The sequence below is a fragment of the Dendroctonus ponderosae genome, unplaced genomic scaffold, assembly GCF_020466585.1.
Source record: "Dendroctonus ponderosae isolate FM_Combo_2020 unplaced genomic scaffold, Dpon_F_20191213v2 Dpon_F_20191213_3, whole genome shotgun sequence".
Taxonomy (NCBI): Eukaryota; Metazoa; Arthropoda; class Insecta; order Coleoptera; family Curculionidae; genus Dendroctonus; species Dendroctonus ponderosae.
The window spans coordinates 11,182,352-11,208,755 of NW_026018508.1; the positions used below are offsets into that span (position 1 = coordinate 11,182,352).

Consider the following 26,404-nt stretch of genomic DNA (forward strand, 5'->3'; position numbering starts at 1 on the left):
TTAGGCGGCACTTTAAAACGTGTGTTGATTTGGAAAAGACACTTTCAATGTGAATGTGAATGTGAATATTTTGTGAAGTGTTAGTTAAAGCACAAGTTAAAGTAAATATTTAACAATCTAAACCTAAAAAATGGCAAACACAACTGAGTTGTTTTTTTTTCTTAAAACTCCTAATAAATTCCAATTTATAATTTAGCACAATATCAGCGATTCATGGCCAAAGAGAGAGAAACTGTGCTTTATTTATTGGCAACCATTCAAAGTAACAGCTTCTCCAATACAGCAATAACAATTTGCTGAAAGCGAATTTACTTGCACTTGAATTATACGCGAATCTTCACTGTTGCCTCTTATATTTGATAAATTTACATTCTTTTTTGATTCCTACGCATTTTCTTTCTGCTCAAATAAACGTACTTGTTATGTTCTACTTGAAGTTAATCAGAACTTTGTACCGAATTGAACTTTTGATTCCGAGCAGGGCAATCTGTAAGAACCGTTTAGTTTAATAAAGAATTGAACTCTTTATCATGAAAGTTCCTGAAAGATGTGGTTCTTTACATAATTTATAGGCTCATTTGCATTGTCAGGAACATGCAGGATACTTGGAAATTTGCTTCTTTGATGTCTTGGTTGCTCTCATTGCTCTCAAACAATGTAGCAAGTAGTTTAGTTCTATGATAACGAAAGAGTGGGGATGTTTAAAATTTAGCTAGTAGAGGTAAACTTGATGTTTTTCTCGTACTTTTATGCCATAAACAATAGCATTCAAGGCAGGTTTTAATCTGGCAATCCGATAAATTAACTTAAAGCGCTCGTTAAAATATTTGCCGGATTTTTTGTCAATAAAATTATTAGTTGTCGAGCTAATATTGGAAAATTCAAATCTATACACATAGACCACTTATCTTTCCAAGCAAATCCACTCGAAAATCGCTCGCTAGCACTTGAATATGTGGCCTCATTGGAACTCCGTTTTATTTTTCTCTCGGCTCCTACCTTTTGCTGCATCCACAAAAACGACTTTGAGCCTTAATTCAGTGGAGAAATCCAATATTGCATTTAGTATTATCGATTTTTCGTCATTTAAACCGCAATTTGCTCTACTATTGTACTTAATATTATTGGATATTTCGGTTCCCAGGAGCCCCTGGGGATGATTTTTGCACTGGACTAACCATGAGCAGATGAAGATGGCTTGAATTGAATACATTTCCTTTTAACGTATTTGACTGGATGTTCAGCCTATTTGAAGAGTTTGTGACCTGTAAACTCAAAGGGTTTAATTCCTTCAAAAATTAGTGAATTTGCCTGGTTATATTTTAAATCATTTTGAAAGAGGGGCAAATATTTGCCTTCCAAAGCTCCTAGACAAGTCACGCAATTGAAATAACAAAGGCATTGTGTGCCCAGCGAAGCTGGAAAATTATATTCTCCATTACATGCACAATCTCCATTGTCTGCAGTTCTATACGTTACAGGCTTTCTTCGCCCACTTTTGTTCCGTTTTTCATGTTGAATTAAAGGTGACTTTTTGTCAAAAGGATTTCGAAATTAATCCGGATACTGGCTCCAGTTTTTCCCGGAATTTGTTGCCTAAATTTGAAGGTGAACAACAAATTTTTGAGCTCGAACAATAATTACAAAAACTAAATCATACCCTCAATTATCATTTCGATATCATATTTACCGCTGGCATACTTTTCGAAATAATGGCATTTTTCCTTTCTATCAATAGAAGTAAAAAACTTTTGTTTTCAGCAATTAGTTTAAGTGGGTTTTACCTTAATGCTCTTAAAACAGAAACTAAAGTCTGTTTAATCAGAAAACGCTGCGTTTATTTGTAAATTTGGAAGATAATATTTACTCAAGGACTTAGCTATGATAAGTTGGGAGTTACTAATTAAGTCTATTTCTATTCATCAGCCGCGGTATCATGCGAAATCAACTGTTCAACGCATGGTCTTGATTGCTTTATTATTGCCTAAATAACCAATTTTATGAAAGCAAGTCAAATATACAGTGGAACGTTTAATTGAATATTTTCTGCCTAATGCCGATTAGTAGCTATTCGCAATGAAAGATTGATCTTCGGGGTGACGGAATTTTTCCAGACGTTACTTTCCATAAACCAGATCCAGACTGGATCTTTTATTTTAATTTGTCATTTTTAAAACCGCCACATTTGGTTAACAAAAGCTTGTTTTCTCTAGTTTAAAATTTCTGCCACAAAAGATCGCAACATGAGAAGGATTCAACTTGTTCTGGTTCTGGTGATTCTGGTTAGTCACGATTTAAATTGTATGTCCGAATGATTTGTATAACTCAATTTTCCTGCAATTTTAATCTAAAATTCTGTTATATTTCAATTGCAATCTGTTCCATTTGCTAACATCTCCAGTTATGCTTGCAAATGCTAAGTGGCTTGATTTGGCAATGTTGAAACAAAATTCGTAGTTTTCTTTCTCAAAACATATCAGTTTCCTGAATAAGTCTTCAATTTTGTTTTTACAAAAAAAAACAGGTTTCAAGTTGTGTAAAATGCTTTTTTCTTGTGTAAATCAATACCCGAGGAAATTGTTTCTTGCCCTGAAGGCAAGATTCAGTTGTTGTGAACTTTTACATCAAAAACACATTTCAATAGGGTTGATAAACATCTAGAAACCATCTGGAGGGATTTTAAATCAATGTAGCCACTATTGTGTTAATATGCAATTTTCTGGATTGCACAAGAAAGACAGAACTTTTCCGTGAATATCGATTTATTAATGCATTTTGTTAAGTATGAAGACGAATACAGCAAATTCAAATTATTTAAGTGTGTAAAGGACTTTAAGTGCGATAGTTATTACTAATAGTGATTAAGCGTATTGATAAGTGTTTACTTAATAGATAATTTGGAGGTTGTTTGGTAAAGACAATTCATACAGGGTGTCTCGAAAAGGTGCGGAAGAAATCTTGCCAAACCAGAGACAAATCTTGTCTCTGGTCAAACGTTCAATGTTGTGTATTGTAAAAATATTCTGCATTCGGGTTTCATGTGGGAAAAATTAAAATGTTTCCTTCTAAAATGTAAAGGCGTCGCATTCGTGGCCGACATTTATTCGAACAAAAAACTTTTTGGCCACATTATAATTTATAATTTTTGTTAATTTCCTGTTTCATTGTCGAATATTTGGCAGTATATTTAATGGTATATCATTCGAATGGTGGTGAATATAAAGGTGAACTTGGTAGGAGTTGATTTGAGCAGGGGTTTGCACTTTGAAAATTTTGCATTTTGTGATAGTTAGATACAACCGAAAGTTATTTAAAAATAGAGCACTTAGAGCTTTTGGAGCTTTGATATCGTTCCCTGGGATAGTTCTTTTTAGTAATGGATAATTTTTTGAGGGTAATAATCTGAAATACAATTAAAGCATCAAGTCAGCCCCTGCGATAATCCAATAAGATTTTGAATAATTATTGAATATTGTTCCAATAATTTTGAAAAATTATATCACACCACGGACTCGCATTGTTACTATTGACACAATTGATTCTAGTTATTTATAATTTGCTGATAAAACTCGAACGATCGAACATCATCAATATCAAAATTTGGTACCAATTTGAGCATCGAACAAGTGGAAACAGACAGTACATTTCGTTATCACTGGGTGGATAATCCGATTTTATAGATAAGAATCACTGAAAAGATCTGACAGTAACCACATCGATTTGATGTAGTCGAATTGAGAAATTTTAAATCGGACGCTAATGAGAAATCTGTGATATTATTAGTGTGAAACGTGAAATGGATGACGATTCAAATCGATAAACAAGAATTGCGGTGGTGACTTTCAGTGGGGATTTAACAATTTTTGTGTTGGTAAGTAAAAGATATATCTAAATATTTATTTCATCTAGAAATAGAGTCGCAAAACAGTATTGTTTGTACCGAGAATAAATCTCTAATTATAACCCAAACGTTGCGTCTTTTGAAGCCGGAAATCAAATGAATGAAATATTTGTGGAAATAAATAGGTTCTTGCATCTTGAATGAGTCAGGGGTTTAATTGGTGTAAATATCAATGGGTCAATAGATGGTAAAAGTCACAAAGGAAATCAGGTATCAAACTTCAAATATTAAAGCGGCACTTAAGTAAATGCTCTTGGCTCCATTTCTTCATACCTTGCCCCATGCATTTAAAAATGTTATTAGATTGTCGTCTTTTTGCCCCAGAAGGGAATGCTTGCCTCACCTGCATCCTTTGCCTTTACTGAAAACTTCTTCAAAGACGCGCATGAATTTTCACATCCCTAAATCATGGAAATTTGGACAGGTTTCTTCTGTGTTGTGTGAAGTTGAAAACCGGCGCGCGATTGAACGTTCTGCCAGTATATTTGGAAAATTCACTCGGGATACTTCCCGCTCGAATAGTAAAAAACGCGCGTCTGGATTGCATTTAATGTGCGCTCTAAGTTACCGAAAACATTACCGGAACTTCAGTTTGTGATTTAATCAACCAAAGTGGTGAGTTAATTAATCTCTTCTTCAAGATTTTCAATATGTACTCAAATGAATATTTGAGAAATTCAAATTTTTTGCACTGATCAACCTTAACTAGTTAATTAAGTGTGTTATAAACAATTCATATTTCATACAAAATCTAACGTTGATTAAGCGCATTGATTCAGATGTTTATAGAAGCGGCTTTTAATTTATTTATCCATCTATTCAGCTAGCCACGTTTTGTGGATTGTTTATGAAATTATAACTTCATCCTTCTTATTATCCTCTGTATCAATATTTATTCACGTCTTTTGATGGACCAGTTTTAGTTTGTTTTTCTGACTCGATTCCAAACTCCATATTATTTTCGATCTTTAAACAATGTTTTAAATCAGAAAGAAAAATCTTCAGTATTTGAAATATTTGGTCTTCTCAAATTACTCTAGCGAATCAAGTCAGCAACCATGTAAGTCAATTCGAGTATAAAATACATGATAAAAATTCTAGTTAAACCCCGTTTACGCTATTTCTTGTTATTTTTTATACAAACATCGTTTTATGGTAGGATTAAATTTTCAAGTATTATCTGGTAATTGATAATGATTATCTAGTAATTGATGGAAATATAACTGCAGATACAGGCACAAACACGAGGGTGTAGACATTTCAAAAACCTCTGTCCTAAATATCGCAGCTTTAGTCAAAGTGTTAATTATGCAATTTCCGTGCAGACATAAAAAACTGGTCTTTAAAGGGCGATTTGGTTATTTGGAATGTGAATTCTGCAGAGAAATTTGCAACTACAAACGCACACAGTTTACACTAGCAATTGTGACTCGAAATTTACAGGTTGTGGGTTAGTTTTTCGCGTTTTAAGGCCAAGGTGAAAAGGAATTTTTCTGATGTTTCGCAAGCACGAGTGGCGCAAAAAACTCATCAACAACTTCAAACAATGACTATTTTTACAAATATTGATACAGGGAAAGATCATGGAGCCAAAGAAGAATCTAAACGTGCTAGAACGATCAGCATTTGATCTACTCGTATCTCTTTAACTATCGAAGCCTGTGAATCACAATTTAACCGGAAATCTTTCGGATTTAACAAATCATTGTCCTGTATATTTTGTTGGGCGATTTTGATTTGCCAGATATAAGTTTAAAAGAAATGTCACCTTAATCGTCGTTTATTCACTCGCTTAAGATTTTCGTCTTTGAAGCTGTAAAGAAATGTCGCTACTTCAAAGAGCGATTAAATCATCAATAGACTTTATTCTTGAGTAAAAGTGGAAGTAACACAATGGCATAAAAGGGTATTAGCTTAACATTTTAATTAACTTCTTTAGAGTAGATGCCAGATTATGAATCTGGAAATTTTTATTCAAAATTTGTTTTTAGAATGTTTACCATGTAAGATAAGCTCCTTCTGAAAATGCAAAAAACAATTTATTTCATTATCTTTCGAGGTTGCATGTTTCTTTTTACGGTGTTTTGTTTAGTTGTATTTTACGGTTTGTTATGTTTAGACCGTGAGTAGATCCATGTAAAATTTGGGACAGTCCGAAGCTGATAAGATTGGGAAAATTATCAAGTATCAAAGGTTGATTGGGAATGATTTTCAGTTCAAGTTATAGGTAGTGGCTGGAATAACAATAAAAGTGGTACCCAATGTTGAGGTTGAATGGTTTATATCGACTTCCATTATTCTACAAAGGTGAAAAATGAGCGCTGTATGAAACAAATCCTCATCTAACTTTGAAAATTTTCTCAAGAGTCATTTCTAATATTTTTCTAGGCGTAAAGAGTGAATCAATTTTAATCGACTAGTCTTCTGTTGATTTGGTCAATAATCGCATCAATACGAAACAATATTTGTCAATGATTCTCTCGCTCTCAGCACCGCAATCTTTACATATTTATTCATCGCCTATGGAACGTCCGAATTAAATGGAATTTGAATGAATAATTAATTCAGATCTGATGTTTAATTTAAAATTTCGTACAGTATTTCCTATTATTTAATGGAAAATTTATGTTAATCAAGAAGTTCGTCGATTTTAAGTCCAGAGAACTTTAATGTTCCGGTTTAATGTTCCGGAATTAAGTTCCGGTATTAATTAGCGAGTTTGAAATTATCTGGCCAATGGATCGCTTACATTCGGTGTAATCTTAATATATTTTGCTCTCGATAATTTATTTAGGTACTTAATGTTCCAGTGGTTTTATCTAATTGTCGTTGCTGTTTTAAGTGTTTCTAATATTACAAATTTTAATACAAAAGTGAATCAGCAAAGAATTATTGTTAGATTTTCTGGGATTGTTTTCATGAAAATCGCATCAAATGCCCTCATAGGTTTTTTTAACTTACCATCCATCGCCAGATCAAATGCATTTGTTTTTGTATATTCGCCGTTTTTTATGTTTTCTTTGTTTTATTACCCCAGAAATATTCACAAGACTGAAGACGCAAAGTAATATGGATAAGAAGTAAAGATCATCAATTTTAATGACATTAGAAAGTCGACAAAGTTCAACAATTCAAACGTTCTGAAAGTTTACTGACCCAACGGTTCTGAATATTTTAAAGTTGAGTAAAATACAAACGAACGCCCTTTAAATGCAGCGCGTTAGTGGTGGATTTATGTTGATATTAAAACTTTAAATTTATCAAAAATGTAACATTTCTATTCACTCTTTATATTCACTCAACTTACAAGAGCCTAGGCATCCAATTTTAAAAGAGCACCTTTCAACCGTAAAAAATAATTGAAATTAAACAACGAATAACATCTACCATTGGGCATTTGGGAAAGGAACTAAGGGAGAGCTAAATGAGCTTTAATTCTCATATTATAAAAAATATCCCACTCCAATTCGTCCTTGTAATGTATCTGAAAAGTCAATAAAGTCCTGATAATTAATTATCTTGTCATCAGAATATCGTGTCATCTGTTGATTCTGCTGCCCTCTACTAATTAGAAAATTATGTTCTAAGGTCTCGATAATGTTGCAGTTTTGGCAAATAGTGGTTTAAACGTAAAAACCACCTAAAAAAAGTTGAAAAATATTTTCCTCTTAGCTAATCTACTGATAGATTGTTTTAGACGGTCAGTGCAAATCTCCCAGCTTGGGTCACCTAAATTTAAATACATTACTAACACGCCCAAACTATATTTATATAATTCTTCTTTTTTTATAATTAATTCAAAACAAATGGTGAATGGTAAACAAATTGGTCTGCCTTATTTTGTTTAGTTTGGGCTAATTTATGGCACGGTTAATGATCCAGGGATCTATCTAGAATCGATTTCATCGTCCAGTTGATTGCAATTAAAGAAAATCGGAAACTGTGGTGCAAGTCATGTGCAGGAAACTCTATATTTAGTAGACTAGGCAAAACAAATCAAATTTACAATTGAGTAATTTATTTTGTGGCAACTAATGTTCATTTCAAATAAAAAATAACGTTGAACTCTAAAGTATCAACTGCAATCATTCAAAAATTATAGAAAAACAAAAATCGGCAACCTTCTGTTAACACTTTATCAAATATCGGTGCATTTGCTATTAATATTTTCATGCTTTGTCTAATTAATAACGATAAGAATAATAGAATAATAAATAAGCCGCGAAAACACGTTTCCTTAAAGTTATTCTTCAAGCTGGATTTATTCAGCAGAACCCATTTATTTCCTCTTCTAATCAAAACAGCTAGTTTGATGATTTAGCCATTAATGATTTGGACCACAGGTAATTTAGCTGAACTTACCTCCGTAAACATTTGCAAGCCGGCAAGCAAAACAACATGATCCCTGTTATTTGTACTTAGTAGAGTTATCCTACATCTTTATTGTTTTTAGAAAATTTGCATAACAGACGCTGAAATTGATTACTAAACCAACATTGAATCTCAATAAATTAATAGTAATATCCATTGTTTGACGGTTTTATGGATTTCACTCTTTCGTAAACCGTTCTGTGGTGAAACCTGTTGAAAATATTGAATAGTTTACCATTTGTAATGCTGCCTAATTACTTACTATGTTTGAGATCAAAGAATTTTGGCACTTTATCGAACAGCAGTATTTTTTGTAGCCACTTCATGCATTTGTGTATGCTAAATATTCAATATTATTGCTCGTAATGTAGTGTGGTTTGGTGCACGCCATTGATGACTTAATTTTAATTTACTTTTATACATATTTTGACGTACTTTTCGATAATTTCTGTGTTTTAAGGCTGTATTATTTGAAATATATTTCATATAAAGATTAGAAATCTGTTAAGTTTTTAGCTGAATGTTAAACAGTAATTTTTGTATATAACAATTTACTACAAGTATCGGCAGGCAATTGGCGCAATGAAATCCATTGATGTATATTGCTCAATAAACGGTTTATTTTCCTTTTAAAAAGCCCCGACTTTGATGATGGAAGTATTTTCATTTTTGCTATTTTCGTTCAAATTTCCTCGTTTGTACTAAATCGTTTAGCAGAATTATATTTTCCTGGGCGGCACCTGGATTAATACATTTTAATTCCCGATGCGTGGATTGCTTATATTCCATAAATCCATCAAAACAAAATTTTCATTCAGCTGTAAATAGTCAAGTGGCAGTTGTAATAAATATGAAACCTAATTTTAGAACGCATCTTTATCAAAATATACATGCCAAACCGAAGTGGAAAAGATACATTTATTCAAAATTTCGAGGTTTATTTACATGCGGAAATTGTCGAAAATCTAAGTTTTTTAATTGGGATTTTAGTTTAAAGGATATTGATTTCAGAGTAGGACTTCGTTTCATTCGCGACATCGAAAGATATAGAAGGAAACAATTATAATTTTCCTGACTTTTCAACAACCGTTTTCTAGAATCATCTTTTATCTATAAGGTTTCAGTACAAATTGCTAATCGCTACAGAGTTAGAAGCAAAAACTCAATTTTCCGGTTATTCTAAGCCTAGAACAGTTTAGATCTCGGAAACTGTTGGAAATATCTGAATACATCACCATCAAAACTATCTTTCACTTAAAGAAATTTCACCAAAAATTTCAAACTTCTAAAAAGCTGGAAGAAAAAATATGGAATCAATTATTTCAAACAGATTATTTCTTAGATGACAATGAGAAATAGTCCTTAGGACCGTTTTGATTGAGGGTTTCGATACCTATGGTTTCCTCTTCAGGCGTCAAGAGACATTTTTGACCTTCAAAGAGATTAAGCAAAGAGAATAAACAGTTGGCCTATATCTGAGAAACGGTTGAGAATTATGAAATAATCATTAGGAATATTTTACTAGAAATTTTTGTGAACCGTTTTTTTTATTTTAGACAGGTTTTATCAGAAATTTCTGCTGGTTTCAAAGTAAGAAGCAAATTTATCATTTTTTTGCGGCGGTTCAAAGTCGATATGCGTTTTTGGTTCAAAAGTTCGTTAGTTTGATTATAAATTCCAAATCTCTAAAAAATCGTTTTTAATTTGTAGAGGACGTAATTTGTAGCCGCTACTTTACCAGTTTTACTCTTTGGTCTTCAGGTGTTCAAAGTTTCAAAGTCCTCATATATTCGAAACAATTGAAAATAATTGATTAGTTGTAATAATATGTTCAATAGTTCTTCTCTCGGGCTACCTTTTACCAAGTCCGGTTAAATTACTAATTTTTTAATAAAGGCTTTACTTGAGGATGACAATCGTTGCATTAAACATTTTCGCTATTATTCCATTGTGTTATGTTATATTGTCAATTATTTGCAGGAAAAATCCACACAAGTTTAGCAGATCAAATATTTGCCGGCAATTTTTCCAGCTTCCGTCCTACATAAATAGAACTGAAACCAATTAGGGATTTGGAATGCACTATTTTTACGCATCAAATGGATAAATAATCCTTCTTTATGTAATTGCGAGGCAACCCACCAATTCCAAAATAGTAATAATTTTATTATTTGCCAGAATGTGAACGATATATTTTTTAATCCTTGCGGAATATTAGCGGAGCTTTGCCTTGAGGGTATTTTTGGGAATCAAAAAGTTTTATTTCGATTAAGCAATAAAAAGTGCACTTAATGAGGCAGATCAACTTTCTACGCGTGTATTGATATATTTATTGCACTGTTCAAAGGAAGTACTTAAGAAGCTCTTGATATCCGTGGCTGCATTAATCGGTAATGTAAATTTTCGCAAATATTTCAGTAATGGTTAGGATTATACAAGGTGAATGATGATTTTTTGCGCACAAAACTACTTAATTTAGTTTAGCTTAAGAATGTCGGCAATTTTTCCCAAGAAATCATAAATTAAAGTTCAGGCATGAAGTAAGTAGGACGCGAAATCCCCATAATTTATCACCTAAATTCCTGATTATTATATCCTAGGCAGGTAGTGCAAAAGTAAGTTGGTCTGAATAGCAAATGCTATTCAATTATAAACTGTTTTCAGTGTGATTATAGCTTATCATTGAATTTATACAGCCTGTCAACGTTTTGTTGCTGGGACATATAAAAGCTCACATTTCACAGTCCCTGTTCTATCCAGACTCCAATTATTTATCGTTGCTGTGAGCGCCATTAGCATTATCAAATTGTACTGGTAGAAATACATTTTGAATATTCAATTCAATGCAAATTTTTTAAACTGTTTCAAAGCCTTAGCATAATCCACCGGAGAAAATATCAAGTGCGGACAGAAAATAAGCAATTAAAATTACTTCACACCATCTTCAGCCCGGCTACCTCAAAATATGTTTGGCCAAACTATGATTAACAAACAATATTTAATAATTTTCATTTTGAATGTGCGATAACTACCTAAAAAAAATAAAGCTCCCAAATTAATTACCGGTTCCAGGTAATTTGTGGCTCTTTTCACGGCATAGAATGCCCAGGTGTTAGGTGAGGTGTGAACAAACCTCCCATGGCTATCAGATGTTGGCTGGTTTTATGTGCCATTTAGTATACAAGTTGCAAGGAAGTGTAGAGAAACTTTGAATTATTGCTAATTAGTTGCCTACGAGAAAATTTGAGAATTTCATAAAACATGATCAGCGTGAATGTACCCGTGCCAAGTGTGGTAGATAAATTAAGCAACATATTTCTAATAAGTTGGATTAATGTTTCGCAAGTAAACATTATTTTGTAAGTTATTATCGTCACTAATGTCTTTATAGTCTGTCGCTAGATCCCGGATGTTTTTATATCAAAACTATGTGAGCTAGAGATGCTAAAATCTATTTTTAAGAGCCCTATGTTTTACGGCAATTTAAATAGTCCTTTTTACTTTGGGAATCGCAGTAGATACCAAGAATTCCACAATTCCACTGTCATTAATTTTTCCTTTATTAATTTCTGTATCAGGTATAATGTAAAACTGAACATTTAAATTTTATATTTTAGCGTTTTTACTATTGGAAATATTGAAAAAAATTAAATATGTTTAATAGATAATCGTAACTCACACAACTTGTGTTTTTTAATATGGCACAGTCTGTATATTTTGATACCATTAAATAGTCCTACTTTTTCCAAGTTCAACCATATTTGATACGTAAAACTTTTAATTAGGTTTTGAACGAATACAATGCATTTGCTTTTACTTACTTACTTTGGAAAATGCGATGCAACTTAGCATAAAATGCACTCAGGAAGATGTCAACTGCACAATACTGTTTTTCTGAAGCTTTAAAAAAATTTAATAGCTTTTGGATCATTTGAAAAATTGAGATTTAAAAAATACCTGACAAGCCCAGCATTAAGACAAGAACGTTCGAGGATTTCTCAATGCTTACGCGTGCACTTCTTCTCAAAAAATTGAATTGTTCCAGGAAAACTCCATTTGCAATTTTAAGATACCATAAGTACGAGAGAAAAATGGGAGAAAATGCAAAGAATTTTTTTTTCGAAACTTTGATATGGAGTGACGAGTATCCAAATTAAAGGTTCCTTGCTAATTGTTACAATTTCCAAAATAACCCATAGTAATGACAAATTTTTCCCACCCTGTATGTTAAATTGTTGTTATTGTTGTAAACTTCAGGAGATGATTCTCTTTACATGAATGCTTAATGCCTGTTTTATATTTGATTTGTCTTGACTTTGATGATTATTATCCAATTAAGTCTAGCTATTCTCCAAATCCACTTGCTTCTAAATCATTTTGTCAAATATGTGAAAAACTGCAAATTTTACAGATTTTACGCAAAATGTTAAGAAAGTAGCACATAATAAACAACACCTCAATCTGTGAACGTTTACTTTCAACACGTTGACTAACGGATATTTGCAGACTCCCATAATGTTGGTTTCGCTTTCCAAAAAAATGCCAGTGATTACTTAAAAAAAAAAAATAAAAATAATTTAGAGAATATCTTAGTCTCTAATTTCATAGCTAGACATTTTCCTAAAAGCTTTAAGTAAAAAGGTCGATAAATGTTTTCGATGGTTTAATTTTCTGCCCTTTTTGGTCATATAGTGATACAGTGTCTCTTCAAACTCCTTGTACAACAATGCCGATATCATCCGCATGACACGATGCTTTATGTAGCCGGAGGGCGATCAACCTCTAGGCACAGTAGACGTCTAAAACGCCACATTTAATATTTCTGTAAATTCAACCATTATCAATTGTTTTTGTTCAAATGCTTTTATTTACCGTTCGCCTGTCGTTAATGTTCCATGTGATTTTTATAATAGTAATAAATTAAAGATATCGATGTTGAACAAAGGCCACTAACACTAGATTATTGGTTTGGTGCTGATAATAGATTGTCTTAGACAGAAAGATTAATTGTTGCGATGTTCTCCCAAGTGGTACTCCCAATTTTTATAATCAGGCATGCTTGAAGGTAGTGCAATAAATAATAAATTGTTGTTAAGCTCCAGCTCGCCACATATGGAATAGTGGCATGAATGCTTCAACCGGGATTATTTGGTATTAGGACGGTAGCGTTCGAGTTCATTATTGGCTAAATTGGAGCTGAATCATTGATTTTAAGTATTTATTCAATGCGACGATCGCATAAGGTGATTTATTCCCAGTTATAGTGAAATAAAACAATGTCAATGGCTAATCACTACATAGTAGATTTATCTAATCTCCTTCCGATCCTTTGTGGTTGTTTTTTTCAAATTTCCATCCACATCAAGAGTTTGAAATGATTTTACATGTTTTTTTAATCTGCCTGCTGGGTCCTATTTCGTCTGTGTCAAACTTACGTGTAGCAATCATCGTTAAAATGCTTTGATGGATTAATAATGGCTTAGATGTCTGGGAAATGTAATAACTCTTTATCAGTTGTCGATTCGTCTGGTGTTCTCATCAGTTCTTTTTTTTAAATAAAGCAGTTGAGGTCTGAAAATGTGGAGTTCAGCTAATATTTATCTGGGTAATTATTAGATGGTTCATGAGCATTTATAAAGCTGAAACATTTCTGATGGATTGAAGGTTGCAGTCTTTTGGTGTATATTAAGCGACGAGGTTCAGCCCAAACGGTTCCCATCTTGAAACTTTTGAGTTTTTTAGACGAAAAGAGGGAAAAGTTTTTCTTCGACGACCCAAAAGCCTAAAAAACTTTCCAGTTAACTAACTCACTTGAGTAATTTTTTTATTTGAGACAAATATTGTGAAAAACATTCCACTAGATAGACATTGAAGTGCAATATTTTGATTTAGTTTCTGAAATAGCAGAAAAACCATTCTCTTTAAAATTTGAAAATTGGATAATACTTAGCCAGATACCTATATGTAAATATTTGCTTATACTACTACTGCATATTTTTTATGGTTTTGAAAAAGATGTAATGTTCGTCATCAAATACTATCCTGGGAGTTTCACACATTCACCAGAAAAGTACGCTTTCAGTAACGCAAGAACAGCAGTGCCTCAAGGGAAAATACGAGTTGGTAAAACGCGCAAAGGGGCTGAAACCAGCTTCAGTTCAACGTAAAAGCAATTTTAAATTCATGGAAAAATAGTAAAGAATAGAAAAAGTATCGAAAATGACCAATATAGATTCAGAGTCGAATGGGTTCATAAGAGCATCTCACAATCATCCATCACCATTAAATTCTTTAGTTGAACTAAATTGAGAATACGAAAAACAATCGCATAAAAAAAACAGCTCGAAAAAACCAGAAAATTTCCCTCTAATAAAGATGCCATATTAAATCCAGCGGTAGCAAACGATGTCCAGGTTGAATAAAAAAATAAAATAATCTCTATAATTAATATTTTCGCATTTGCTCATATCGCGATTATTCCAAGAATGCCCCAATCGTAAATGAAATAGTTCAAGGCTGACTTTAGCCTTATTAGTTTCCATCGTGTGTTAATTAAAAGATAAATAACGAATTGTTCGGTTTCATGGCATAAATTGGTGCTTCAATAGAATGCCAGACTTTTCGTTTGTTTTTTACGACTTGCTGATTCATGAATATTATTTCTATGGATTTTTTCATAAAATTATTAATCATCTAATGCATGGTAATCTGGAAAATCGTAATTAGTAGTTGATTTATTGTGGTCGGAATTCAATTGATTAATGATCTAACTGGCGTATTTATGCTGTAAAAGGTGTTAAAACTCTTGTTAAAAAGTCTTAAAAAGTTGATCTAAACTAAACCAAACCAACCCAAAGAAACGTAAAATTTTGCTCCGAATTTGAGCTTTTAAAAAACTTAACAACATTTGAAGATTAGATCATTTTTTTTCAAATTTATTTGCTCCGCATATACTTTAAAGTGTATAAAATGTATTTAAAGCAAATGACTAAGCTTGTATTAATAGGGATTTAGATATTTAGACTTATAGTTGACAAATTCATAAACAATAACTGGAGCAAGTGAGTAATTATTAATGTTATTTTTGATTGATAAATTGTTACTTATACTTAAGTTAAATTAACCAAATTTCATCATATTTATTTTAACAAACCTTTCAGTGAGAGATTAAAGTCACACTTATTGTGTGTATAGAGCTTGATGAATATTTATGAAACCCCTTTTTATGCTTCACTTGGAACTGGCAAATTATGAAATCGTGTAGTTAGTCTTTCTTAATCGCCTTATTTTAAGTTGCTTATTAACTATTTATTTTCCTTCGCCGTGATTTAAATCATATTTTTTAACACAAAAAATTGGCAGGTCAGCTTCCTACAGACTAAAAGACAGTAAGTTTATGGATGTTTTAAGTTGGAAGTTCTTCAAAGCGTTAAATCATTTATCGATCTAGAAATAACACGATTACATTGGGATCAGTAATTAATGTTTAATTATTTAAATGAACATTAGATTTGAATTAGTGATCCAGAAAAAAGTGCATTTAATTATGTTGCAATTCAATGTCAAGGTTTCCTTTTCTCCCAAGTAAGAACACAGGAAAGCATGAAAAGAAAAATAATAAAATCACACTGTTTTCTGAACTCGGTGGAAGCAATTTGTGTGCTTGTCTTCTTAAAACACTATTGGTAATAACTTTAGAATCAACTTGAACAAACAACTTGAAAACTATTTTATGGAGAATCTAAAGCAGCAAAGTCCAGCAAATTTAACTGAGAAACATGCACACAAAAATACCTAATTTTTCCTACAAAAATTCACGCGAAAAGTCACTAATGATACAATTTCCAATGATGAACAGACTATTTATAAATAAACTAAAAGGGCTAGAAAAATTAGTTCAATCAAATGTGCTTCTAGGAACTAACAATAAGATTATTAAATTGTGAATCATACCTTGTTATGTTATGAATTTATTAAAAATTGAATTTATATTGAACCGTTGGCTCGTATCAGAGCTACCAGAGGAGAAAATTCAAAATGACGTCCTAAACTTAAAATTCCAAATATTTTGCTGTAATATCGATGTTGGAAAATCGCGCTGAAAGCACGTGTAACAATTTAAAAAATAAATATAGTTCCATTCCGGAATTTTATCATTTTAAATTTGATTGACCATCATCGGCCAACATGTGCGGAGTTTTCAAGCTTCTTCATTATTATTTTATTCATATTTGTTATAAGCATTATGGGCGAAAATTCAACTAACCACAAAGGGAAATTCAAATTGACCTCTTAGGCCTAAAATCTACTTAACATCTGGGGAATTTGCAATAAATCCCCTTATAACAAACTACTCGCTAAACTAGAGATGAGGCTTGAAGCTGGATAAACCTCGTTGACCTATATGGAATCCGAAATGCTGCTGTAATGAAAAACCCACTTTTCGTCTCAATTTGAAAAGAAAATTTTATTCATTTTTACAGCTCTAATCACAAAAATCCTATATTATATGTTAAGTATTCCACACCTGAGATCGGCGATAAAATGAAACGATCATTAAGAAATACAAGATCGTTTAAAGGCCAAGGCTGTAATAATTCCAAGTGAAAAAGTCCTTCTTCATATATAATAGCGCTAAATTGCTTTCTTTTGTGTCCGATGAGCGCTTTCGCCTTACGGCTGAACCATATTCGTAATGTAAGTATGTAATTCATTCCTAATGATGCGTCCTCATATGCAAAGTATGAGATTAAATTATATTTTATTTATTATGCAGGAGAGATTATAGGTTTTAATTGGATATTTACAGGTAATGGACTATTCGATTCAATCGGTTTGAATAAAACTGGGTACAAAATCAAAGTAAAGCTGCTATTAAATATTTTAAGCTTCTAGTGCGTAGTAATATTTGCAGTACCAACAACGTAGTAATATTTGCAGTAGCAATCAGATCTGAGCAATTTTGCGTAATATGAGGATTATTGGGCTTGAATGACGCAAAAAGGAGCCTAAAATTTGTCCATGTTAATGCGCATAAATTGCGTTTGATTTAGAAAAAAATTGAATTATCTCAAAAACAAAACGCGCTAATATATATTGAATGAAACGCAATTTTCGCCCATAAAGAAAATGTTACTATCAGTTTTCGGTACGGGCAAAGAACACATGCGCAACTCGTCTAATCGTGAGAGGGAATGAATATCCAGTTTCTCCTAATGGAAATCATAGTCGCAAATTTTCAAAATGCTTTGTTTGCTGTTTTTCTAGTCCTTAATTAACCTGTTTTTTTCTGTTACAGAAAATGCTCTCACCTGACAATTTAACAGGTAAGTCGACCCGCATAATCACGGAGTGAAAGCTAATTAAAGCTGACCGGAAATTGTTCAGCCTAACTAAATTTCGCTTTTTTCGGCCCAATTCAATCTAAGTGATTAAATCTGATTAGTTTTAATTGAAATACTATTTAGGAGATGGAAAACAATCTGATTAACAGATCATAAAATTGGGTACAGCTCTCCAGTAAAAGTGACTTCAACTGGGAAATTGATCTAATTCCATTCTCGCCACAATAAACATTTGCCACATAAACGAATAAAATTGTGCCAATAAGCATCAACCAGACCAGGAAGAGCTCAGACTTGACTAAACAGCTCCCAGCTAATTTGCAATTAGATTGATAGAAGTGGCTTGATACCATCCGATCCTCATTTTGAAGACTTTCCAAGGATTTATTTTGTAATTAAAGTGTAAAAAGAGCAGATTTCCGGATTTAATTTATATTAGTCTTATCTACAGTTGATGAAATTTAACAACTAAACTTTAAACAATCAAAACTTCCGTGGTGTCCAACGATCGCCGGTTTAATGATGAAAATTAAGTTAGTTTAATGTGATGAGATGTGACAGGCTTCTGGGGGGAATTTAGTTTTTTAGTCTGAAGGCAGTTGAGCCAGTTCTGCTAAGAAAAATCCCTTTCGAACTTATAAATTAACGGACTACGAAAAAACTCTTCATTTGTAAAGTTGAAAGTATTTTCTTTGAAAAGTCAAACTCGGATAGTCCCTTTAAGCTGATAGATTTCAAATTTGCGATTCATATATGGTGCTAAGTAATGTTTAAAACTTTTTTTGCATTTTAAAAAATTGTGCAAAATTATTTGTAGACTTACAAGAGCAAATATCAGCCTTTCATTTGAAGCCTTTACATTCGCAAATTTCCACCGTAATTATAGAGAAGTTGGTGCAATGATTAAAGTTAATTAGCAAATAATAAAAGGCGCATATTATGGGGCGGGACTGAAATCAAATTTACACAGTTATTAAAAAGGCGTGCGATTTATAATTTGAATAGTTCAACTATTTGCTGTTCATTAAGCGAGATTATTTTGGATTTCAGATTTTAAATGAATTGAGTTTTAATTAACTATGAGGAGCATTGAAAATGATCAACTGAAGCGAAAAGCTGAAGCAATTTCAGTAAAATAAACAAATGAAAAGCAATGGATCAGAAATACTGAAAAGGTTTTATTTTCTTATGGGAGAACATTGAAAAAAACAATTAAAAATGGGAATGTAAATGGCAAAAGCCTAGATAACCAAAAAGCATATTTTATTGATATAATTTTAGCGACGCTTTGGTCGGCGAGCTTTTCTTCTTTTGCTGCTTTGAGCTCTTTTGCGCTTTCTTCTGCGAGCTTCAGTTATTCCACGATTTTGCCTAGAAGGCTTGTCCAGCGCTTTAATCACATTCCCGAGAACATACCTTCAAAGCAATGGTCAATTTCAGTTCTAAAATGTATTTTAAATTGTATTTAGTGTTATGCGCTCACCTATTTCCCATCTTCTTGTTCACTGCTCCAAATGCTAGCGCCTTTTTCAGAGTATTATTCAGCTTGATCATATTTGATAACGAATGTGGATACTCTTTCTTGATATAATTGTAAATATTCTTCAATGTGGCGCCTCTCGACCCGATTTTCTTAATGGTCGTAAACACTACTCTGGCCACTTTACGCGTGTTATCCAGAGTAGAGTTTGTCCTTTTCTTTGGGGACATTCTACGGTAATTTTGATGAAATGAACAAGAATTTTTGCTTATCGACTTTGACACTGTCGATCTGTAATTCTAACAGCACGAAAGGTGTTGTTTTGTCAAAAGCTTTGTTGTGGATTCTGAATATTCCATTGGTCCTAATTCGGTGCAATTTTTCAAAGGGATACAGTTTTTTTTATTTGGAAACTTTCCATTAGCACTCGGATTTTTTAAAATGCGAAAGTGCAGCAGATCGATAAAAATGGAGAGCCAAGTTTACTTTCATCATATCACAAGAAAATCTGCATCTGGATAATTTAATATTGAGCTTCCGGAGCGCATCTGTGTACATAAAATATACAATATTGAATATATTAAAGTTTTGCCGGGAGTGTTAGAATATTTCCCGATTAGGCGCGTTCTGCTAGGTTTATATAAAGCGAACCAATGTCACGAGTTAATGGAAATAAATAGGCATGTTTTTACACAGGAAATTCGAGTTTGAAGCAAAAAACAGAATTCATTTGTGCGTTTATCTTGCCAAAAGCACTGAACTTTTCGTAGAATTTGGGCATCTTTTGAACATTGCAGATGTTGGTAGTTTTCTAGCTAAATGTAGGCTCACTTGTTATTTACTGTTATTAATTGCTCTTCTTCTTATTCTTTTAAATTTTCACTAATTCTGTCTTCTGCAGTAAATTGTGCGGAAACATGCGACGATTGGTTGTGTTGGCCGGTCACAAATGCGGGTCAAAACGCCTCACAGCCGTGCCCGCAAGTAAAAGGCACCCTTGAAAATGGTAAGTTCTAAAATTAGGTTTTTTTTAAACTAATTTGATATTTATCCATTTTGATTAACACTTCGATTTCAGCTTTAGCATTCAAATTCTGCACCAATAACGGTTCTTGGGAGGTGAAAAGAGGCAGCGAAGGTAAACCAGTAAATTTCACCCATTACGAAGCATGTTTGATCCCCCAACTTCAGCAACTTACCGAAATGTGTAGCGCCCTTGGGGAGGGTGAATGTGGTGGGGTAAGTAAATCGGTATCCTTAATTCTTCTATTAATAAAAAAACTGCAACAAAAATCATGCATTTTTAGTGGCATACTGAGATAATTTCTAAGCGATGCAATACGCTTAGAAAGTAGTAGGCGGTTTTTTGTTTACAGCAAAATATCGGCGCGAATTTTAAATTCACTTGTATGTCTTATTTTAGCCCCTGGTGGCCATTTTATATCCGAAAAAGGTATTTGACTAAAAGGAAACTCAAGTAGTTATATATCGGCACTAAAAGGAAAGCGAAATTGTAGCCGCAGACGAAATTTAGTGCCTTCAGTTCAGCAGCTGAAAATATCTCAATTGTTTTTCAAACGATTCTAATTTTCTCTTCTATTCTGTTTCAGATTGCCAAACATACAAGAATTATAGAAATGGTTGGCCTTTCACTATCGCTGATATGTTTAGTTGTTTCCTTGTACATATTTTTCTCATTCAGGTAAGAAATTGCTTAGTAACTTCAATTTCAGCTAAAATAATTCGGCTCGGCTCCAATTATCGTAAAGAAAAGATCCGCAGTTTTCTTGGAAATTCTAACGCCACGTTAGTTGATATTAAAGTTTTACCAACAATTTCAGCGAAGCTAAATTTCAATTTTGCTTCATTTTAATGAGGCCCCAGTCAGAGAGTGTCGTGTGATTTCCTCCATTATTAAACCTTCGAAATCCATATAAACATTGAATTGGCTCGAAATTAAAGTTTGGCGATAGAATATTATTTGTGTTTTATTTGAATTTTCAGTCATTGTCGAATTTCGCACAATTTCTTAGCTGGTTTTGTGATGATATTAATTATAACTGTAAAACTGAACATTAATCGGAGTTAGAAGAATGTCTGCTGAGCACAGGATGAAAAAATACCTATCATAGTTGATGGTAATACATAATATGTTTTTGCAGAATACTGAAAAACAACAGAACGAAGATACACAAGAATCTATTTTTTGCTACCTTGTTCCAAGTGCTTTTTCGATTGATTAAATATATCGATCAAGGCTTGGATGAGAACAACAAATTTCTATCAGATGCGGTAAGTAAAATTAAACAGCGAGAACAACATTTAAATTTTATCACAGTCACTTGTTCATTAACCTATTTTCTTAGCTCAAAAGTTGTCTATAAAAAGTACAATGTATTTAAAATTCTTCCTTCATTCTATGTACTTTTAACAAACCTTTAAAAATCCTTTTTTGGTTTCTGTGCGAGTTGAGAGTTTCCTATTCAAAGAAATGTATCCAAAATTGTTGCCTGAGAATTGCCAACATTAATCATTATTACATAGAAAATTGTTTAAAATTGATAAAAAAAAGTTCAGAAAGAAAATTTGGCATAACGACAAAACTCATTTATCGTTTTCGTAAAGCTTTTACATTGTTTAACTTTGGTGTAAACTGACATACTAAGTGTTATTGTCTTGGACATTTTTTAAAAATTTCAAGGCTATGGAAATAAAAATTTAATCACGTGTTGATGCTCAAGATGACAAATTACTGATTTTTCCGGATACAATTTGTTTTTCAACAAGTATTTTAATCATGACTAACCTAGGATTTTTTTAGTATTATCTGCATGAAGTATGTACAGTCCTAATGGAATATTCAAAAACAGCGATGTTCAGTTGGATGTTCATCGAAGGCCTGTATCTTCACAATGTTATAACAGTGACAGTATTTCAAGAATATGTGTATATTAACTTGTATATTTGGTGTGGTTGGGTAACCCCAGCCATAATGACGGCCATTTGGTTGTCTGTTATGATCATAGAACATGTAAAAACGTAAGTAGCGCGAAATTTTAAACATACAACAAAAATACAAAAAATTTCAACAATTTTGATGATTTACGTTAAATATTCTGGCAAATCTATTACACATTTCAATCCTCGGAAAACCCAAACGTATCCAAATGCGTCTTAAACATTTCCGCAATGAATTGGAAAACACCATTATATGCCGATTTTATCTAAAATCGTATTGTCGAGTGGACGTGATATTTTTCTAGGAAAACTGAGTCCTACCGAATTAAATAGACATAGATAAAATTTCTGGATATCTTCTAGTTCAATAAACCTGGATATCAATTTTATTTCCAAACTATGTCATTCTACGTCCACTTATGCGGGCGAACTGAACTTTGAATTTTTGAACTTTACAGGACATGGGAGTATTACTACTTTCTGCCGTATTATTGGATTCTGGAAGGACCTCGGTCTTTTCTCATAGTGGTAAGTGAAAAGTTTTCCAATTTTGTAACAGAATTCAAATTATCTGAACTTACACACTGGAAAGTATTATAAATATGTGGGAGATAGATCTCAATGACTATAGATAGTTTTCTTACATTCTGACAAGTTTCAATGAAAATATTCAAATACAGCAAATTTGAAAATGCGAAAGCTGAAAGGAGAAAAGCATGTGCATTACGCGAAGAGGCGTGAAATTGGCACAGACAAAATTAAGCGAAATCAAATTTATTCAGTTGGGAAAATTTTTGCAAAGCATACGGTTGTAAACATACTCAAAGAATTAAGAGAATGTTAAATCCCAAACGAACGGAAATAAATTGATTAGCACATTATATTCAACATCTGGATCATGCTATTTTTATCCAGTTAATATATTTATTGTGTGTTTGTCTGCCTAATCAACGTTTGCCTTATGATATTTAGGCCACAAAGTGCGTTATCGATCATTTATCTACAATTATAGAGAGAAAAAGTTCTGCCCTAATTTAACTAAATAAATAGTAAATATAATAAAAAGTAAAGTAAATTTGAAAAGTTCAAACATTTTCATAAGAATGCTTCTCACCAGTCAGTGTTTATTTCATAATTCTTAACTTGGATGATTGATTGTTTGATTTTTATTTTCCTTTGCGTTCAAGCAAACTTTTATCTAATCCTGTGACCCAGTTTAAAATGTTGCAAACATTCTCAAGTTCCTGAAGCAGAAGACGGACGAGGCAAAAAAGATGCCGCTCACGAAAATGTAAAATGCATGCATTCTTTTCAAAAGCTTTTCTCCCAGCATTAAACATGCCACTTTTTCCACAGCTCGAATACATGCAAGTTTCTTCGGGCAAATTTCAACTATTCCAGTTGTACAGCACGGTATTTGAAAGAGTTTCATGCCATTTTTTCCCTTGATCAAATGCAATAAATGAGTGCAAAGTGTGTATTTGTATATATATCGTAAATATTTACAGTGATTCAAGTAACGTTGAATTTTCCTGCTATCGATAAAGCATACCTACTAGGGAAAGCTGAAAAATTGCCATCAACAATTCATGTAAACAAACCGCCGTTACTATTGTATATTTCAACATTTCTGATTGCGCTATCTTTTTTTTGCAGATTAATTTTTTGTTCCTTCTTAATATTATTCGAGTATTGGTAGTTAAACTAAGAGAAAGTCGCTCTAGTGACATCGAGCAAGTCAGGTAAGTGTGTTTTATATTTGTATGTAAAAAATAATTCCAACAATATATTCCGAAATTTAATAAAAATACAACAAACCCAAATCTCTCAAAACTGTCCAAACTGCTTAATTTAATCAGTTTCAGAGTCGATACGTTGAGCTAGGTCTCTTTTTCTTCAAAATGACCAAATTCAGACCTTTAGTAAGTCGAAAATAGGTCTCTTGATTTAAAAAAACTAGATCTAAGTAATATGTTAACTTAATTTAAGTCTTTTTCAGCAGTTTGTTGAAATTGTTGGCATAATCTCCATTCATGTATGCTTAAACTAAAAGCTTCTTAAAGCCAAAAAACGCACATTGGAACCTCTTTTACTAAGGGCACAATATAAAACCCTTCTGATTGTAAATCATAACCATTTTGTACTGTAAGAGTCAATATCTCCTTTAGGTTACACTTAAACTAAACACCATGTACATTCACATTGACTAACTCTCAATGTGTTTATTGTTTATAAAACTTAGGTAAAACTCAAATTGACCGCTTTTTACGCCTTTTTTGCATACATGTTCCTTGCAATATCTATGATTTTTTAGAAAGGCAGTTCGAGCGGCAATTTTTCTGTTGCCACTAATGGGAACTGCACACATATTATTCTTACTGGACTATCAATACACTGAGCTATGGAAATTGAGATTGTGGTTGTATACCTCTTATTTCTTCAATACATTCCAAGGCTTCTTCGTTGCTGTCTTATACTGTTTCCTCAATGGAGAGGTAAGAAATGGTGTCAGTCAAATATTTAAAACACTGAGAAATGATATTGTCAGGTACAATCAGCAGTCAAAAACAAATATTTTCCTCGGGATTCACTGCGGAGGAACACTTGCACTTCATCGCGAGGATTTTCTTCCCTAACTGTGGTAGGAACGTATGGAAGGGTTTACCATGTTTCGTAAGTAGCTCGCTTCAAATCAATCAGTTTGCTTTAATTGGAATATATAGTCAACTTTTGCGCAAATCAAATAATGAATCTGCATACGTGGGATCGTTCTATTTGGCTGGCACTGATTTTAATCAATGTGTCCAGTTGAGGGGCAAATTGGAAAATTCCGTAGAAAATTTAGGTTGATTGTTTGATACAAATGCAAATATCCAGTACAGTGACGCTTGGTTGCTGCTGTTATTTAATTGTAATGTTTGCCTGCCCAACATTTTTCTTTGAATTTTTTTAGGGATAAATTGAGATGGTTGAAATGTTGCCGCCGACCACCACAATCGCCAGAAGAAAAGGAAGTCGAGTAAGGACATCGTTGCACAAATCACTCAAAAGTTTTCAGATAATTTTACCATTTTAGCCTCTGTGATATTAGTGAAAAACCTGACAGACCAACTTCAATTACCATGGTGGAAAGTGTTCCCATGATCAATAAACATACTGAAAGGTCAGAGGTTTTTTTATTTCATGTTAAAGAATCTACTTTCCCTCTTTGAAATGAAGCTAATGAAACATTTGATACAATTTAATTGATTCTCTTCTTTAAAATGATGTTTGATTTATTGAATTTTTCCTTTGATCTTTTCATTGTAAATTTTAGTAATGGTTTTGGTGACCAACACATCATCAGTGAAGAATAAATTCCCACAGATGCAAAGGAAATTTTACTAATTAGAACATAATACCTGCGTAGATCGGCTGATTGGATAAGTTTAAATGTAAATGTGTTGTTTCAAAAACCACACTCTAATGACTTTATTAACACGCCTGGTTTGTTTGCCTTAAATTCAATATTCTTCCTCCAGTTTCACTTGGTTTATCAATTTTTTTCCACTTTTAAAACAACTTTAAACCTCAACTTATTAAATTAATCTTTAGTTTAGTTTTGTATAAAGTTAAGCGAATTGTCATTTGTCCATTTATAAATAAGTTAATAAGTCAATATGAAAACTTTTGTACAAAGGTAGACTCTGGAGCCTTATTTTATAAAGGCCCGAATATCTATTTAGCAGCATTTAGGGTGTAAAATGAGATAAAAGGCTGTAAAGAATGTATGAAACTAAATCGTTGTTTTACGACATTATTGTACAAAATATTTTATTTCACTACAAAATATAAAAATAATACCTGTTTTTATGGTAAACGTGTATGGCTATTAGATAATCTGTGAAAGAACAGTGCATTTTAAAATGTATATGTTCAATGCGCCTATATACTTCTTAATCATTTAGTAGTTGAATGTATTTAAACTTGTTCGTCTTCATTAGTTATTGCAAGGATTTTTTATATCGGAGCATTTAATAGTTTAAGCTACAAATCAAGTATTACCTTTTAGTTTTGTGTACCTGATTGTATTTATACGTGTTATTTTTAAGACTTGTTTATTTGATATATGAATATTTTTTTTATATTGTATTGACTGTTATTTAAACTATTATATGCCGAAGTCAGTACCAAAATATTCAATAAGCTCAGGAATAGAGGCATTAGATTTTTCTAAATCTCTGAAAATAACCCATTGTTATAGTCTCCTTTACTGTTTACCTGTACGTCCGATTACTCTTTTTTTTATCAAAGTCAAGCTACTTTAAATGCGTCAAACATTATAACTTTTCACCGCAAGGAAGTGAGGAG

The 26,404-nt window shown here is 32.5% G+C and overlaps 2 protein-coding genes across 7 annotated transcripts; one reads left to right on the forward strand and one right to left on the reverse strand.

The window, feature by feature from the left end:
• The first annotated feature begins 18 nt into the window (after positions 1-18).
• Positions 19-26,178, forward strand: LOC109546746 (PDF receptor). Of its 6 annotated transcripts, none has more exons than XM_048664568.1 (15): positions 19-101; positions 3,546-3,871; positions 17,571-17,598; positions 19,998-20,102; positions 20,175-20,335; positions 20,707-20,798; positions 21,259-21,388; positions 21,918-22,135; positions 22,513-22,582; positions 23,711-23,796; positions 24,369-24,549; positions 24,603-24,727; positions 25,008-25,073; positions 25,131-25,217; positions 25,371-26,178. In XM_048664568.1, the coding sequence occupies exons 3-15, from the start codon at positions 17,574-17,576 to the stop codon at positions 25,408-25,410; spliced, it is 1,386 nt and encodes a 461-aa protein (XP_048520525.1). In that variant the 5' UTR covers positions 19-101; positions 3,546-3,871; positions 17,571-17,573; the 3' UTR covers positions 25,411-26,178. The 6 variants fall into 6 exon arrangements, with proteins under 6 accessions (XP_048520525.1, XP_048520524.1, XP_019773389.1 ...); XM_048664567.1 differs by lacking the exon at positions 19-101 and adding an exon at positions 2,543-3,224; XM_019917830.2 differs by lacking the exon at positions 19-101 and having other exon boundaries at positions 2,543-3,871.
• On the reverse strand, positions 18,775-19,417 carry LOC109546748. Its single transcript, XM_019917838.2, has 2 exons — positions 19,100-19,417; positions 18,775-19,032 (listed from the first exon to the last, which is right to left on the reverse strand). The coding sequence occupies exons 1-2, from the start codon at positions 19,324-19,326 to the stop codon at positions 18,894-18,896; spliced, it is 366 nt and encodes a 121-aa protein (XP_019773397.1). The 5' UTR covers positions 19,327-19,417; the 3' UTR covers positions 18,775-18,893.
• Positions 26,179-26,404: the final 226 nt, after the last annotated feature.

Bases quoted from the DNA above. Each gene is read 5' to 3' on its own strand.
- LOC109546746 (XM_048664565.1), top strand. From the start codon at position 6,176: ATGGTTTATATCGACTTCCATTATTCTACAAAG. The intron at 20,799-21,258 runs GTAAGAAATTGC...ATGTTTTTGCAG, and splicing joins TACATATTTTTCTCATTCAG to AATACTGAAAAACAACAGAA. The intron at 21,389-21,917 runs GTAAGTAAAATT...GGATTTTTTTAG, and splicing joins ACAAATTTCTATCAGATGCG to TATTATCTGCATGAAGTATG.
- LOC109546748 (XM_019917838.2), bottom strand. From the start codon at position 19,326: ATGTCCCCAAAGAAAAGGACAAACTCTACTCTGGATAACACGCGTAAA. The intron at 19,033-19,099 runs GTGAGCGCATAA...ATTGCTTTGAAG, and splicing joins AACAAGAAGATGGGAAATAG to GTATGTTCTCGGGAATGTGA.